Source organism: Dendropsophus ebraccatus, chromosome 4 (genome assembly GCF_027789765.1).
Source record: "Dendropsophus ebraccatus isolate aDenEbr1 chromosome 4, aDenEbr1.pat, whole genome shotgun sequence".
Taxonomy (NCBI): Eukaryota; Metazoa; Chordata; class Amphibia; order Anura; family Hylidae; genus Dendropsophus; species Dendropsophus ebraccatus.
In genome coordinates, this window is record NC_091457.1 from 143,277,848 (window position 1) to 143,296,431 (window position 18,584).

The 18,584-nt window shown below is 46.6% G+C and overlaps 1 protein-coding gene across 3 annotated transcripts in view; it reads right to left on the reverse strand.

The window, feature by feature from the left end:
* The window catches only part of DMC1 (DNA meiotic recombinase 1), a 39,818-nt gene that overhangs the window by 1,602 nt on the left and 19,632 nt on the right, over positions 1 to 18,584 (reverse strand). For 2 of the 3 annotated variants that reach the window (XM_069967276.1, XM_069967277.1), the window contains exons 9-13: positions 17,509 to 17,600; positions 16,633 to 16,706; positions 15,989 to 16,103; positions 15,654 to 15,714; positions 10,686 to 10,802 (exon numbers count right to left, since the gene is read on the reverse strand). In XM_069967276.1, coding sequence (XP_069823377.1) covers positions 10,686 to 10,802; positions 15,654 to 15,714; positions 15,989 to 16,103; positions 16,633 to 16,706; positions 17,509 to 17,600 — 459 coding nt within the window. The remainder of the gene's footprint in view (positions 1 to 10,685; positions 10,803 to 15,653; positions 15,715 to 15,988; positions 16,104 to 16,632; positions 16,707 to 17,508; positions 17,601 to 18,584) is intronic. The other variant, XM_069967278.1, reaches the window with a different exon arrangement.

Here is an 18,584-nt window from a genome sequence, read left to right on the forward strand (position 1 = left end):
GAGAACAGAATTGTACAGTGTACGGAATTGTAGAGTCTTATTGCCCTTATGTTCTCCTGCACAAATATTCTGATACACCTTTAAATTTGTTGATCCTTCAGTCATTCATCCAGTAAAGCAGCCCCATAGAAGTAATTAAAGAGGAACTCCGGTTACTGTTAAGAAAGATTTAACCCTTTTCAAGTCCCACCCTAACCTAAAGGGGTTATCCAGCGCTACAAAAACATGGCCACTTTTCCCCCTCTCTTGTCTCCAGATTGGGTGGGGTTTCAAACTCAGTTCCATTGAAGTAAATAAAGCTTAAAAGGAACCTGTCACCCTGTGGCCCCAGGCAGAAACGGACATACCCTGCAATAAAGCTCAATATACTTACCACATCGGTCCCGGTCCCGTCCCGGATCCCGCTGTTGACACAGAGAAATTTGCTGAATCTTCTTCTCACGCCCATTATGGTAATGCGCCGAGATGAGTCCAACGTCCATAGGACTTGACGGATGAGTCCAGCTTATTCATGAGGTCCTCTTCTCGTTGCTGCCCATCAACGCCTCCTGGAACTTGATTGACATCTTTAGTCTTCTCACAAAGTCAGGCAGGCACTGTTGTAAAGGTCTCGCCACTTCTTCTGCGCATGCGCGGTAAACAGTGAAGCTGTGGAGCGGATTAAATTGTGAACTGCGCATGCGCCAAGAACGTCCATCATGGCGCCTGTGCGGGATCCGGCGAGAAGACAGAAGACGAGGAAGAAGACCGGTGTCAAAAAACTGTTGGAGGCGTTGAGAAGGCTGGACTTTGGGCCCAGCAACGCTCATTACCATAATGGGCACGAGAAGAAGATTCGGCAATTTCTCGGTGTCAACAGCGGAAACCGGGATGGGACCGGGATCGATGTGGTAAGTATATTGAGCTTTATTGCAGGGTTTCTGCCTGGGGCCACAGGGTGACAGGTTCCATTTAATTGCAAACCACACCTGAACTGGAGACAAGAGAGGGGGAAAAGTGGCCATGTTTTTGTAGCACTGGATAACCCCTAAAGGAGAAGTGCGGCGAAAATTTTTATTAACCCCTTAGTGACCGCCGCACGCATATTCACGGCGGCCACTAATGGGCTTTATTCCGATGCGTACGCTCCGGGCAGTTTAACCCGTTAAATGCCGCTGTCAAACCATGACATCTAACGGGTCCCGGTGGATCCCGGACGGCGCCGTGGGTCACTTACGCGATCGCGATGTCCCGCAGCGCCGTCCGGGGTCCCGATGTCTCCATGGTGATCCCGGGGTCCTAATGAAGGTCCCCGGGGTCACCATGGAGATGCCTCATGCTGACAGGGGTGGCTGTGGCTATTGCCTGTCAGCATGAGGCATGATACAATACACTGCAGTACATCAGGTACTGCAATGTATTGTATCAGTGATCAAAGTATTTTACACTAGTGTACAGTAATGTACACTAGTGTAAAAGTAAAAAAAAAGTGAAAAAAAGTGTGCACCAAACACAACACAGCCCCCCCAGCCCCCCCCCAATAATAAAGATGCATTACATTCCCTATACCCAATAAAACGTGACATAAAAGTGATCAAAAACACAAATCATATACATATTTGGTATCGTTACGTCCATAACGACCCAATCTATAAAACTATATCAATAATTACACCGCACGACACACGCTGTAAAAAAAAATTAAAAAAACAGTACCAGAATAGCAGTATTTTATCAATCTGCTTTAGAAAATACGTTATAAAAGAGATCAAAAAGTCATATACATATAAAACTTGGTATCAATAGAAACTACAGATCTTCCCGCAAAAAATAAGCCCAAAACCAGCTCTGTCGCGCAAAAGATGAGAACGCTATGGATCTTGCAATGCGGCAACAGTTTTTATGGGTTTTTGGTAGGAAGATAGTTTTTATTGCGCCAAAGTGGTAATAGTTAAAAAAAACCTACACAAATGTGGTATCGGCGTAACCGTAGTGACCCAGAGAATACATGTATTATGTTATTAGTGACCGCGGATACAGATTTTTACGGCGATCACTAATGGGCTCTATTCTGCTGCCATCAGCTCTTTATGGCGATGGCGCAGAATAGTGCAGTGGCGCTGGTAATGCCCGCAGCCCCCTCCTCTCAGCTATCGGAGGTAGCTGAGGGGTTGGGGCAGAGTGTGGGGTCAGTCCCGGCAAGTCCCCTCACCGGCGATCGCCGTTATTATCAGTATAACGGCGGCCACCGGTAACGGACATTGCCAGCGCAGCTGAACGCTTTCATCTCTTCTCACCGTGAATCCACAGTGGGAGGAGATGAAAACATGTCCCCCCCCCTGTCCCCAGAATTAACCCTAGTGACCTGGTCACTGACCCTCCCCTCCTTGAGCGGCCATCTGATCCAAGATGGCCGCCGCCATCACTGTGAACAGACTCTGTTCACATTGATGAATTCCTAAAAATGATCAAAGCTCCATTTTCTCCACCACCGGAGGTGGCAGAGAGCATGGGGCAATGATCGGGGACCACCCGGTGTAGTCCCTGTACAAGCGATCAGAGGTACATACTATATACCACTGATTGCTTGTTCCAAATGGTGTCAGCACTTTTTTACCCGTCACCAAAGTCAAAAGCCGCCCCGGATAAACTGTAACCACTCAAGATTACCCGTAACCACCCCAGATTACCTGTAACCACCCCAGATTACCCGTTACCACCCCAGATTGCCTGTAACCACCCCAGATTGCCCGTCACCTCCCCAGATTGCCCGTAACCCCCCCGATTGCCCGTAATCCCCCCAGACAGCCCGTAACCATCGCAGACAGCCCTTAACCACCACAGATTGCCCGTAACCACCCCAGATTGCCCGTCGCCACCCCAGATTGCCCGTCGCCAACCCAGATCACCAGTGAACACCACCAGATTGCCCGTCACCACCCCAGATAGCCAGTGAACACCACCAGATTGCACGTCACCACCCCAGATAGTCAGTGAACACTCCCAGATAGCCAGTAAACACCCCCAGATAGCTAGTAAACACCCCCAGATTGCCCGTAACCAACCCAGATAGCCAGTTAACACCCCCAGATTGCCCGTACCCCCCATATAGCCAGTAAACACCCCCTGATTGCCCGTAACCACCACAGATTGCCCTTAACCACCCCAGATTGCCCATAACCACACCAGATTCCCTTTCGCAACCTCAGATAGCTAGTAAACACCCCGAGATTGTCCATTACCACCCCAGATAGCCAGTAAACACCCACATATTACCTGTAACTAAAATGACACTCCTTCCCTTCTGAGGCCTGCTGTGTGCCCATACAGTGGTTTATGCCCACGTATGGGGTACCGTTCTACTCAGGAGAACCTGCGTTACATATATTGGGGTGAGTTTTTTCCCCCTGTTCCTCGTGAAATTGAGAAATTTCAAACTAAAGAAACATATGTTTGGGGAAATTCTATTTTTTTCATTTTTACTGTCTTCTTTTGAATACTTTCCTCTAATACCTATGGGGTCAAAATGGTCCCCACACCCTAAGATGTATTCTTTGCGGGGTGTACTTTCCAAAATGGGGTGACTTTTGCGGGGGTTCTATTCTACTGACACTACAAGGGCTCTGCAAACGCACCTGGCGCTCAGAAACTTCTTCAGCAAAATCTGAACTGGAAATGCTAATTGGCGCTTCTTCCCTTTTGAGCCCCGCTGTGTGCCCATACAGTGGTTTACGTCCACATATGGGGTACCGTTCTACTCAGGAGAACCTGCGTTACAAACGTTGGGGTGCATTTTCTCTCATGTTATTTATGAAAATGAGATACTTTAATCTTAACAAATATATTATTGGAAAATTTCTATTTTCCATTTTTTTCCGGCCTAATTGTGAATACTTTCCTCCAGCCCCTGTAGGGTTAAAATGCTCATTATACCCCTAGATTAATTCTGTAAGGTGTCTAGTTTCCAAAATGGGGTCACTTATGGGGGTTTACAATATACAAGCCTCCTAAATCAACTTAAAAAAAGAACTGGTGCCTAAAAAAAATCAGTTTTGGAAATTTCATGAAAATTTCTTAATTTTCTGATACATTTCTAAGCCCCATAACACCCTAAGAAAGTGAAATATGTTTACGAAATAAAGCCAGAATAAAGAGGACATATTCATAATGTGACTTACTAACTAATTTTTGTCATGTGACTTTCTTTTTTTAGAAGCAAAGAATTTCAAAGTTCGTAAAGTGCAAATTTTTAAAATTTTTCATGATATTTTGATGTTTTTCACAAAAAAAAACAAAGACAGTGACCAAAATTTTGCCGCTAATATAAAGTATCATGTGTTAGGAAAAAACAATCTCAGAATCGCTAGCATACGTTAAAGCATCACTGAGCTATAAGCGCATAAAGTGAGACAGGTCAGATTTTGAAAAATGAGCCTGGTCATTAAGGCCCAAATAGGCTTGGTCCCTAAGGGGTTAAAGTATTGTATTGCCCCCCCTAAAAGTTATACAAATCACCAATATACACTTATTACAGGAAATGCTTATAAAAGTTTGAATCACCCCCCTTTCCCCAGGTTTTAAATAAAAGTAAATAAACAAACATGTTTGGTATCGCCGTGTGCATAATCGCCTGAACTATTAATTAATCACATTCCTGATCTCGTACGGTAAACGGCGTCAGTGCCAAAAAAAACAACAAAGTGCAAAATTGCGCATTTTTGGTCGGATCAAATCCAGAAAAAATGTAATAAAAAACGATCAAAAAGTCGTATATGCGCAATCAAGGTACCGATAGAAAGAACACATCATGGCGCAAAAAATGACACCTGACACAGCCCCATAAACCAAAGGATAAAAGCGCTATAAGCCTGGGAATGGAGCGGTTTTAAGGAACGTATATTTGTTAACAATGGTTTGATTTTTTTTACAGGCCATCTCGTAATATAAAAGTTATAAATGTTATATATCATTGTAATCGTAACGACTTGAGGAACATGCATAACAAGTCAGTTTTACCCCAGGGCGAATGGCGTAAAAACACATTCCCCCCAAATAAAAGAAATGCGTTTTTTTTTTTTATTTCACCACACATTGAAATTTTTCCTGGTTTCGCAGTGTACTTTATTCAAAAATTCAGCCTGTCATTGGCTCATGTGGGTTTCTAGGTGGAAAAATGCAAGTGCTATGGCCTTTAAAACACAAGGAGGAAAAACCGAAAACGCAAAAATGAAAATTGGCCCCGTCCTTTAAGGGTTAAAAGTGCTATGGCCTTTTAAACACAAGGAGGAAAAAACTAAAACGCCAAAAAGGAGGAGTTTTTACTCACCGTAAACTCTCTTTCTCGTAGTCTTCATTGGGGGACACAGACACCATGGGTATAGGCTGCTGCCACTAGGAGGCTGACACTAAGAAAAAACAAACTAAGTCGGCCCCTCCCAGCAGGCTATACCCGCCCACTGGCACTGAGCTAATTCAGTAGTGAAAAAGCAGTAGGAGGAGCCGAAACAAACAGAAAGAAAACAGTCCACACTCAAAATCTGAAAAACACAGGCCAACAGGCAACCTTAAAACAGACAACAGAGGGTGGGTGCTGTGTCCCCCAATGAAGACTACGAGAAAGAGAGTTTACGGTGAGTAAAAACTCCTCCTTTCTCGTGCGTCTTATTGGGGGACACAGACACCATGGGACGTCCAAAAGCAGTCCCTTGGGTGGGAAGAGACAGAGTGGAGCTAAGAAGAGGAAGAAGCCACTGCCGCCTGCAAGACCATGCGGCCCAGACTCGCATCGGCCGATGCAAAAGTGTCCACACGGTAAAACCTCGAAAAGGTGTGCAGCGAGGACCACGTGGCGGCTTTGCAGATTTGAAGAGCTGAGGCCCCATGACGGATGGCCCAGGAAGCCCCAACCGAACGAGTCGAGTGAGCTGCAATCCGGAACGGGGGCGACTTACCCTTACTCCGGTAAGCCTGAGCGATGGCGGAGCGGACCCAGCGGGCCAGGGTCACCTTAGACGCCGCTGACCCCTTTCGAGGACCTTCAGGGATGACGAAGAGTGAGTCCGAGCGCCGAAGAGACTTTGTCCTGGAGAGATAGATGCGCAGGGCGCGAACCACATCCAGCTTGTGGAGCGCGCGCTCCCTTGGATGAGAGGGGGCCGGGCAGAAAGAGGGAAGAACAATATCTTCGTTGAGGTGGAAAGGGGAAACCACCTTGGGCTGGAAGGAAGCCACGGGCCTAAGAACCGCCTTGTCCTGGTGCAACACCAGCAGGGGAGGACGGCAGGAAAGAGCTGCCAATTCCGAAATCCGCCGGACAGACGTAACCGCCACCAGGAAAACCACCTTAAGAGAAAAGATGGCCAAAGGTACATCTCGGAGGGGCTCAAACGGAGGAGACTGCAGAGCATCCTGGACAAGGTTCAGATCACACGGGGGAACTGGGTGCCGATAAGGAGGTGCAATGCGCGCCACCCCCTGGAGAAAGGTCCTGACCTGGGGAACTGACGCCAAGGGTCTCTGGAAGAAAACTGAAAGGGCAGAGACCTGGCCCTTAAGAGAGCTCAGGGATAAGCCAGCGTCCAGGCCTGCCTGGAGGAAGGCAAGGAGTCGCGCCAGAGAAAAGGGAAGTGGTGACGCAGAACAGGCCTCACAATGATGGAGGTAGGCCCTCCAACAACGATAATAAATCTTCGCCGATGCAGGCTTCCGGGCCCTGATCATGGTCCTGATGACCGCATCAGAGAAACCGCGTGATTTCAGAATCCAGGTTTCAATAGCCACGCCGTCAAACGTAGCGTGGCTAAACGCGGGTGGCAGAGTGGTCCTTGAGTGAGAAGATCTGGCCGGTCTGGTAGACGCCAGGGGACGTCGGCGGCGAGGTTCACGAGATCCGTGTACCAGGCGCGCCGTGGCCAGTCCGGGGCCACGAGGATTACCGGAACTCCTTCCGACTTTATTTTTCTCACCACCCGCGGCAGAAGCGGGAGAGGAGGAAAGATGTAAGGGAGGCTGAACCGATGCCAGGGAATCACCAAGGCGTCCGAGGCCAGAGCCAGAGGATCCCGCGTCCGGCAGACGAACTTCGGCAGTCTGTGGTTGAAGCGAGACGCCATCAGATCCACATCTGGTGTCCCCCACCTGCGACAGATCTGGGAGAACACCTCGGGATGCAGGGTCCATTCCCCTGGATCCACACGTGCACGACTCAGATAGTCGGCCATCCAATTGTCCACACCCGGGATGTGAACAGCGGACAAGGCAAGCACGGTTTCCTCCGCCCAGGAGAGGATCAGCGCCACTTCCATCATGGCGGCCTTGCTGCGGGTCTCGCCCTGATGATTCACATAAGCCACTGCAGTGGCGTTGTCTGTCTGCCTGCACCCGAACGGGGAGACCGCAGAGCTGTGTCTGCCAGTGCAGAAGGGAGAGACGAATCGCCCGCAGCTCGAAGATGTTGATGGGGAGGCAAGCTTCCTTGGACGACCAGGTTCCCTGAACCGTCAGATCGTTCCAAACCCCTCCCCAGCCCCGCAGGCTGGCATCGGTGGTCACGATCTGCCAATGAATGGGAAGAAAGGAGAGACCCAGAGAGAGGCTCGGAGACCGCAGCCACCACTGAAGGTCTCGACGGAGGCGAGCCGGTAGTGTCACCCTCCGATCTAGAGAGGGAAGTGACTTGTCCCACCGTGACAGCAGGAAGAGCTGCAGGGGACGGGAATGAAACTGGGCAAAAGGGATCGCCTCCATAGACGCCACCATCTTCCCCAGAACCCTCATACAGGAACGTATGGAAACAGGGCGGTGGCTGCAAAGAGCTCTGATGTCGACCTGAAGGGACTGCAACTTTTTTCTCTGGAAGGAAAACGCGGGCCTGCGCTGAATCCAAACGCATTCCCAGAAAAACAATGGACTGGGCAGGGATCAGGGAGGACTTGGGGCGGTTGAGCAGCCAACCGAAACGTGAGAGCGTATCCAGGGTGATATGGACACTGACTGGCAGAGGGAGCGCGCCCAGGCAGGGGCAGACTCCTCAGACTCCGGTGGGGGGTCCTGAGCAGGGGACAGAGACGAACAGGACTGCATGGAACAAGCAGCGCAGATAGGCTGAGAGTGGCCAGAAGCAGATTTAGTGTTACAAGACGTACAGAAATAGTAGGTAACAGAGGAAGGAGGAGGATGCTGGCGGCGTGTGGATTCAGATCTTGAGTCAGACATAATGAAAAAAATTAAGTATATATATATTAGTAAGAAAAAACACAGCCAGCTAGTGTATTCCTTCAGGCAGGCAGCTGTTGAAGGCTGAGAAGTAACCAAAGCCTGCAGAAATAACAGAATACACACAGTGAGAACTCAGAACAGTAATAGAAGAAAAACAGGCATATAGTCCCAGAGAGACCTTACCAGGAAAACAAATCCGGAAAATGGCAGAGGTCCGGTCAGGGCACAGGACGGCTGCTGAGGGCAGGATGGGCAGAAGAAATCTGGCCAGGAAAGCAGGCTGGGGGTTATAGTCCCACGGACTGAGGTCTCTTGCCGACCGTGGAGCTGCGCAGTCTGCCGTACCTACCGGGCCGCACAGAAGCCGCGTCACGTGCGGAGTGACGCGTCACGTGCGGAGTGACGTCAGGCGTTGGCCCGCGCGGGAGAAGAAGACCGCGCGCGGGAAATACAAAAAACAAGGAGGAGAGGAAGGAGCGGCGCGCGCATGGAGAAGAGGCCGCGAACCGGAAGTCACGGGCCGGACCCCGGAAGTCGCGGTCCGTAGAAAAAGGGGGGCCCCGCACCCGGCGCCTAACAACCGGCATCCCAGTTCCCGACCCCCCGCATGCGTGACGGCAGGAGGACCGGAACGCAGCAGGGGAAGAAAAGGCGCGGGGGACCCGGGAGCTGGAGGTGCATGGGGAAGGGGCGGCGGGAGATAGACAGGCCGCAGGAGGGGACCGGGGGACCGAATAGCCCATGGGAGGGGGAGAGAGAGAGAGCAGGGGAGGCATATACTTACCCCTGATGCTGACTGACCTGTCCCACGGATCTTCTGCCGGCACTGTGCCGCGCTGCCGCGCGCAACTTTGGGAGGCTGGGCGGGCAGGGGCTGGCGGAGCAAGTCCGCATGAAGGATCAAACAGACAGCAGGGCTAGTCTGTGTCCTGGGTGCTGGGTCTGGCCGGTGGCAACCTAGGGTAAACAGCCCCTTTCCAGTTAGGTTCTGTGCCCTGGTTGCATAAGGGGGGGATCAGGGCGAGTCTTTAGTGACCCACCGTGCCCCAACCTGTTAGGAAGAAAAATTAAACAATTCAAAGAAAAAACAAGCAGAAACTGGTCTGGAGTAACCAGACCTGCGTCTGCCTCCTACTGACACTAAGCTAAACTGAATTAGCTCAGTGCCAGTGGGCGAGTATAGCCTGCTGGGAGGGGCCGACTTAGTTTGTTTTTTCTTAGTGTCAGCCTCCTAGTGGCAGCAGCCTATACCCATGGTGTCTGTGTCCCCCAATAAGACGCACGAGAAAGGAAAATTGGCTCTGTCCTTAAGAGGTTAAGCTTGTTTGTAATAGGTTTCTATTACATGAATTGGTCCATTTGTCTGCAGCACATACTGACTGACAGAGGTTATCTCAGTTTTCCCCCCTGCACTGTGGATGCTTACTCAATAAAAATATGAACAGTACAATTGTGTGTTTTTGTGTTGTTAGGCTATGTTCACACTACGTATAGAGACCGGCCGTTCCGTAACCCGGCCGGGTCACGGAATGGCCGGTCTCTGCATGGATCATCCTAGCCGGTACTGCAGTACTGGCCGAATGATCTTTCGGCTGCAGGGTTCTGATTCGGGCGCATCAGCGTGGGCGCGCATCAGAACTTCCCCCTGCACACAATGAAGCAAGCGGCCGGAGCCGCTCGCTTCATTATGTGAACTGACAGGTTGCCTACGGCCGCAATTCACTGAATTGCGGCCGCAGAGAACTGACATGTCAGTTATTTGCGGCCCCGTGCAGGATCCCAGCTGGTGCGCATACGATGTGTATACGCTCTGGCCGGGATCCCATAGAACAATAGGCATTGTTCACCTGTACTTTTACGTAGTGTGAACATAGCCTTATACTGTACTTATATACTGAACATAGCCTTATACTATACTGTTTGACTACTAGCCTTAGGCTGCATTCACACATTCAGTGTTTTTTCCGGTCCATGAATGTGGATCGGCAGCTACCTCCGTGATCCATGCAAAACAGTCAGTTTTTCATCCGTTTTGCATCCGTGTCCGTTTTTTCGGATCTGTGTTAAAGCATTTTAAATTACATTGATTACTTCACATCCGTGTTTTTCACGGATGAACACGGATGTCACATCCATGTACATCCGTGAAAAACACGGATCTCATTGATTTCTATGGGGAATCCTTTCCGTGCATCCGTTCCGAGTAATGACATGTCCTATTTTTTAACGGAACGGATCACGGATCCGTGAAATCACGGAACATCTGAATAGCCCAATAGAAAGCAATGGACTGTAAAATTGTCCGTGTACACGGATCCGTGAGCACGGACAACTTCCCGGAACGTGTGAATGCAGCCTTATACTATACTGTCTGAAGACTAGTCATGTTACTAGTAATCAATGCAAGAACTAGGTAATACATCTAGGTATTTTGCTGATGATATATATATATATATATATATATATATATATAACACCTCTGACATCACCTGTCATATATTTTAGCAATACGGAGCTCGCCTCTTCCTTTTCTTAAGCTGATTCTTGTTGTTGAAGCATGTGCAAGTATGTGGCCTCCAATAGGCTTTTTTGGATCTGCCTGAAAGCTACAGCAAAGCATAAAAAGGAACAAGCATTTGAAAGATAAGCATAATCATTACTTACTATACATCATTTTCACTTGAAAAAGCTCAAGCTTACTTATTTTTGTAGCAAAATTATATATATATATATATATATATATATATATATATATATAAATAATAAAAATGAAAGTCTGTCTGTCCTCTATAGACTTCCAAACGCCTGAACTGTTTGACCCCAAATTTGGCCCACAGATATATTGGGTGCCTGAAAGGTAAGAGCGAAGGTCCTGTCCTTGCCAGATGTACAGGAGAGGAGAGGGAGGAGGAGGGGGAAGATCGCCCAATAGAGATGAATGGGAGAATCTCCACACTGCACACACAGGTGATATAATTAGTGCTGCAGCTCTGCCCAGTGGCAGTTGTAAGCCTTAGCAACCAATAGGATTACTACTTTCATTTTCACAGGGAGCTGGAATCTGATTGGTTGCTAGGGCCAAGTGCCTCACAATAGATCCACAGAAATAAATACAGTATTGGACGGATCCGCAGCAGATTTCATCTAAATAACTGAACACAGCATCAAATCTGGTGCGGATCTGCTGCGGATCCTGTACATGTGAATGCACCCTAAGGGCCAAGAGTAAAGGCTAAGTGTAAACACGGCGTAATTCTGCGGCGGACCTCTCCCCCCCACCGTGCTCAGTGTGCTGCTGTAAGTGAATGAAAGGGCACGCGCTCGTCTGCTCCCTCTCCGCTCAAAGAAGTAACATGTTACTTCTTTGGGCGGAGAGCGGTGGCAGCGGAGGAGCGTGCGCCCTCTCATTCGCTTACAGCAGCACACTGAGCACGGTGTTTACTCAGTGTGAACTGACCCTAAGGGTACAAACACACTGGGCGTATCCACAGCGGATTTCTCTATGCGAATTCGACCCTACCCTGTACACTCTATGGGCAGACAAACTCGCAGCAGGATGGACATCCCGCTGCGAGTTTGTCAGCAGCCCGTCCCATTAACCCCCTGCAACTGGAGCATATATATCATCGGGTCCCCCGCTCCGGCTTGCTTTGGGCCTCCCGGTGTCTCCACGTTCCACTCAGCCAATCAGAGCGCGGGAATCCCCGAAGCAAGCCGGAGCGGGGTCCAGGTGATGTATACACTTCTGCGCCTGGGGGGGGGGGGGGGGGGGGTTAACGGGGTGGGCTGCTGACAAACTCGCAGCGGCAGTATAGGGACTACCTGCAGAGGGGTGTATAGAGTATGGGGGCTACCTGCAAGGGGGGGGAGTGTATAGAGTATGGGGGATACCTGCGGGGGTGGGGGTGTATACAGTATGGGGGCTACCTGCGGACGGGAGTGTATACAATACGGGGGCTACCTGCAGGGAGGGAGAATATATAGTATAGGAGTAAGAGGGGGGGAGTGTATACAGTACAGGGGCTACCTGCAGGGGGGGGGGGGGGTGTACTGTATTAGAAACTTTGAAACCTCTTCTGTGTTGTCCTCACCAAGGATGAAAGGTAGTGCCTAAGAGGGCCAGATTATGATGATGCAGGATTGTGTATGCACTTATTATTATAAGCTGCAGGTTTTCTGCACACACACCTTACTTATGGTCTGCAGTCGGCGGTGGGTGGGGCAAACTACACACTACAGGTATACAGGACCCCAGAACTATACACTACAGGTATACAGGACCTCCACCAACTATATACTACAGGTATACAGGACCTCCACTAACACTGTCAGTGTTGTATATAACCAGGCTCAGCATAACACTACCAATATTATACATAACCAGGCTGTATATAACACTGCCAATGTTGTATATAACCAGGCTGTATATAACACTGCCAATGTTGTATATAACCAGGCTCCGTATAACACTGTAAATGTTGTATACCAGGCTGTATACTGTATAACACTGCCGATGTTGTATATAACCAGGCTCAGCATAACACTACCAATGTTGTACATAACCAGGCTGTATACTGTATAACACTGCCAATGTTGCATATAACCAGGCTGTATATAACACTGCCAATGTTGCATATAACAAGGCTGTATATTACAGTGAGAATGTTGCATATAACCAGGCTGTTCACTGTATAACACTGCCAATGTTGTATATAACCAGGCTCTGTATATAACACTGCCAATGTTGTATATAACCAGGCTGTATATAACACTGCCAATGTTGTATATAACCAGCCTGTATATAACCCTGCCAATGTTGTATATACCAGGCTCTGTATATATAACTGCCAATGTTGTATATAACCAGGCTCTGTATACAGTCTGATCACATGACATCTCGGTTTGGCTATTAGGTATTTAGGATGTTTAAAGTTTTTAGTTTATTTAATGTGCATAAGCTACAATTTACATAAACAGTGCAGAACTGTCGGGGTATATAGTGTATAAAGGGGTATATAGGGCTCCTGGCGATTCCCCCTTAAATAAAAAAAAAACAAGGGCATAGATTTGCCTCCTGGGCAACCTTGAAGCAAATTTAATTAACACACTGACACTTTATACCCGGGCAGCGCCAGGTACATTTTCTAATATATGAATATGTGTGTATATATATATATATATATATATATATATATATATATATATATTACAGAAAAGGCTTGTGGCAAGAAACAGGAGAAAATCTAAAGTAATCTCTGAGGGTGTACTTTATATATACTTAAAGCATGAAGGTCAAGAGACCAGCTATCCAGCACCTCTGTCTTGCTCTTTCCAAAAAAAAGGATAGTAACCTTCCTCTTATTGTGTGTCTGTGGCAGTTATAGGAGGTAACACAATATAACTGGTGATGCTTCACCTTATGTTATAATATCAAGAATAAAACCTATGAGCAAACCTAAGACATAAAGGCAACCTCTTAGGAATAAGTGCCATTTCGGCTTGCTCACTGTACAGCTGCCTTTGGCAGGAGTGGGGTCTTAAGGTCAACATACACCTATATATACTCAGCTGTCAGTCCAAGGTGTATGGGGCTCTCCCGACAGGTGATATTGGTTGGAAAAGGGGTCAGGCGTGATGGAAAATCACTGCCCTACTTATTTTTCTGGGAAAAATAAGCTGCTGCCAGAGCTCTCGGGCAGCAGCCTAACCTTCCCCACCCCATGCCAAACGTTCTTGTATGTGGAAAGGATGGGAGAGATAACTGACAACTGAGCGAGTGTTCAGTGGACAGTTGTTGAAGGCTACCAAGTTTGCAAGATTTCTTTTGAGGATGTTATCTTTCTCATATCTCTGAGATGCTCCAGAAAAGGTATGGGGGCGTAACTTGAGGCTGCTGGGTCCTAATGCAGAATCTGTAACAGGGCCCATGTCCTGTTTACTATATTAGTATTTCCTTAAGAGGCAGTGTGGCCATTGGGGCCCCTTAAGGCCCTATTCCACAAACGATTATCGGCCGCATTTGGCCGATATCCGCCGTTACGACCGATAATCGGCCCGTGGAATAGAAGGCAATGATCAGCCGACATTGTTTATGTCGGCTGATCGTTGCAGTCGTTTGTCTTTCAACCATGTTGAAAAACAAAGGACTGTGATAGCAGCGATCTGCTGCCGTCGCCGTGGAATACGAGCAGCGGCAGCAGACTGCCACTATCCCCTATGGGCTGCCCAGACAATCTAGTAATCACCTGGGAGACCCACACGCAGCTCCCCGCGGCCCCTCCCGCACTCACCCGCTCGCTGCCGCCGCGTGTTGTGACAGTGGCAGCGAGCGGGGAACAAGGACAGCATTCGTTTGCTCTTCAAAGTTGGCCCGTGGAATAGGGGCTTTAGGCATGAAGGTCCAGGTGCAACTGTTGCCTCTGCACCTTCTATAGTTGTGCCCTTGGTGATAACTAATACCTCTTCACACTTGTTATTTAAATTTATAATGGCAGCAGTACAGCAGAAAGTCACCATTTAATTTTACTTGTGCAAGCACAAGTCCACAACCAGTGGTTTTAGTCTCGCCATGGAATGTGTAGTTTCATCCTTCAGGTGATAAAACACAGTTACCATGGAAGAAATGTATATTGAAGGTTTACTATTGTTATAACTAAGCTTGCTTTGTTAGTTTCTAGACATCCTTCAAGGTCTTTTTTTGTTGTCTCCCTCCTTATCTTGGTCTAAAGTTTAGCTGCTGGATATTTTATTACTTGGGAACCATTTGGGAAGTGACTATTGGATGGTTTATAACTTTAGACAAGTACATATTAGACTACTGGTCTGCATTTCTGTAGAGTTTGAGAGGGGTTTAGAGAAAGGAGGCATACACCAGAAAAAAGGTGGGCAGGGGGCAAGGTGGAGAGGAGCAGATGTAGATCCCTGCACCCAGATTTACTAAGAGGCATGCGTTTCCAATGGGGTGCATGGGTGTAGGGTATACTTGTACGTCGGCCTTGATAAATCCCACCTCCCCCCCAAAGTGTTTAAAAAAATATACACAAAGCTCAATGGGGGCCTCTGAAACTGGCCCAATAGTATAGCATGTCTTGTTGTTGCTGTTGTTAACATCTTTGTACTACCTCTTGCTTTGTATTTGTCCTTATTACTACAGTAAACTATAATTTTTCACAGCTATTGTGTGACTTATTTATCTAAACACCTTAGGGGGCAGTCACATGTTCCGTTCACTGGACTGTAATGGCACAGCTGCTCGGCTATGTTATTAAAGTGGCACAAAGATTCAAACAATTTCACCACTTCCGGCATCATACTGATACATGATGCCAGGCGGCGATTCACTCCACTACACAGCTCACTGTCCGTAGGTTTCATGTTTTATGAAACATGTGAATGCCCCCTTAGAATCCCATAAAAAGTTGTGATTTCTAGAAATTAAAATTGTTATTGTAACTTACGTCATTGTAGCTCCTGGATCAGCAGTCATTTGATTTGTAATAAATACAGCAACGTTGTACTCTAAAGAAATATAAGGGAAAATGTACACTCTCATGTACACTGCAAAGACGTGCACGGGGTCTGTGTAGGAACACAGAAAGGCGGAACAGATTCGCAATACAGAGTGTGCTGCACAATAGGCACTAAACAAAGCCATAAAACCAACATGTGTCTGAGGACTCACTGATTCTGTCCATAAACTAATACAGAATTTAGCAAGGTGCTGTTTGAGGTGGTTGATGTGGCTCACAATGAAAAGATGACATAGTCAGTAATTGTTTAGAAAAATTCTTACCTTCAGAAATTTTCTGGAGTCTGGACAACATCTGAGCTAGTTTCTGCTGTCTTTCAGCCAGCTCACCACGTCCACTGAAGTCCACTCGGAAGAGAGCCATTATAGAATCAATAATCTAACAAAATCAGAAAATGTATATTCATGTATTTAGGCATCAGAATCAGAAGGACATCACTATCAGAAGGACATCTCTTAAGACTGGCGTACTTATACCCCAGTCTTAAATAACACCTCCTGCCCCTTCCCCCCCCCCCCCTGGAATTACCCGGCCAGATTTACAAAGAGGCGCATGCCTTTTAGTAAAGCTTGCTGGCGCCTGTCGCAGGACTTGCACAAAAATCTACACCTGCTCTAGTATATTTATGTATACTTATGAAATTTGAGTATACTGGCTTATACAACCCAAGATTGTACAACCCATGCAGCATTTAAAAAAAAAAAAAAAAACAAAGAATGCCACCAAAGAACATTGCTTTTAATTTGTCTCATATTTCTCTATAGACTTTAGTAGAACATTTAACTACACAAAAAAGTACCCAAAAATTATTGAAAAATCTGTTGTTTTTAATAAAAATGTTGAATGTGGTAATACCATAAAGCAGACAGATAGATAGCAAACACATACAGCAGATAGTAATGTTTACCAAAAGCTTAAAAACACCAGGTTCTTCATGAAATTTAGCTGCTACATAGTCCAAAAGCTCCATTTGGTGTTCACCTGAGGGAAAAACAACAACGCAAGATAATCCACTAAGGGTTTGCAGTGGGGGGAGGGGGGTTAGCTCTGTGAAAATACATCACTAGGGTACGTTCACACAGTTTAAATTAAAGGTGGCCTTACACATTTAATACCTGATGGCTGAACATTTTATTTTCCTCCTTTCCCGCTCTGTGTAAAGGCCCTATTACACGGAAGATAATCGGGCGTATGTGGCCAATATCATCCTGTGTAACAGGACACAATGATCAGCCGACATGAACAATGTCGGCTGATTGTTATAGTCGTTTGTCTTTCAAACGTCTGCCGTAGCTCCGCGGCTATATACTATGGGCTGCCCTGACAATCAAGCGATCACCCGGGCAGCCCCTCCGGCTCTCAAGAACGAGGAGCAAATAAGTGCTCATAGTGCTCGTTTGCTCCTCACAATCGCCAAGTGTAATAGGGGCTTTAGTGAGTTAGGTTCCCTAGACATACATTAGCAGCCCGACTTTTTTCAAGAATTGACAAGAAAATTCTTATCAAAATCTGTGTCAATTCCATTCTAAATCTGCATTAAAACTGATTTGGAGCAGAAAATTTAGGGCAATAGTAAGATTCCACACAGACTTTACATTAAGAATTGGGATGTTAATTCTTAAAACAGAATTTGAATCACTATCGTAAAAATTCTGTGTGAAAAATACAATGTGTGCACTGGACATGGCTGTGAAATTCCCATTCAAAACAATGGGATTTTGTGGTATAGATGGATACTGAGCATACCGTATACCCTGTTAGCAATTGGTCAATTGTCTCTTACTTGTATAAGCCCGAGCATATAGCACATTGTCGAGCATTGCATCATGGTCTACGCCAAATCTATCAGCTATATCTCTGAGACGATCTGGACGACTAAAGTAATTGTTAAGGAATGTTTCTAATTATCGGTATAATACAAAATGCAACAGGATTAGAATAAGGCTATGTTCACACAACGTTTGTTTTTTCAGCTCCGTTTAAAATTATGTCCGTCAGTTTGAGTGTAAAATAATGGACGTCGTTTAGCTGTCTGGCCTCCCCTTAGTGCAATGACGGCTTCTGGTACATTATTCTAGTTTGGGATTATTGATTGGCCTTTGGGTGTGGCTTAATTAAAAAATCCATTGAATTTAATAGTAAAACAGAGAGAGAACAGTGACAAAAGGAAAACTGTGTGTGAACAACTAATAAAAAACTTCCGCTGTTTGCAAAAGACGTCCGAAAATAATGAACATGAACATTATTTTGACGTCCGCAGCAATAACATCTGTTATTCAATACATTGTGTGCATTGGACTTCCGTCTTTCCATTGACTTCAATACATTGCCATTGCAGTCAATTAAATCGCTGCAAAAATGGACGTTATTTAAATTGCAAAAGAGGCCACCTTTTCTCTATTTTTGACGTTGTGTGAACAGACTGTAATAAATATTATAATAAACGTTTGCTCACACATCTGTAGGATGCATGGAATTCTGCCAATACTACAAATATTTTGGTAGGAAAAATTTGTATAAGAAGGCACAAACACTATGCTAAGATGTCATAAAAAAAACTCTGGTACGAATCATAACATCTGCACTGTCTTAATGCATTGTTATGTCTTGTGCAAGATATGAGAGGATGGTGCCAGACACAGGGATTCTTTCCTTTGGTGTCCTCTGAATTTCTGGGTCTGGTACTGTCCTCATAGGCTGGCACTAGGCAAGCCAACAACTGAGCAGCCCCATGATCACGAGAAGGGGAATACTAAAACTTTTAGAATAAATCAGTGGTCACACATGCACACCACCAATCCAATATTTGTCTATGGGACTGACAAAGATAGCTAAGTACAGTGCTCTGCTATTTCCAGT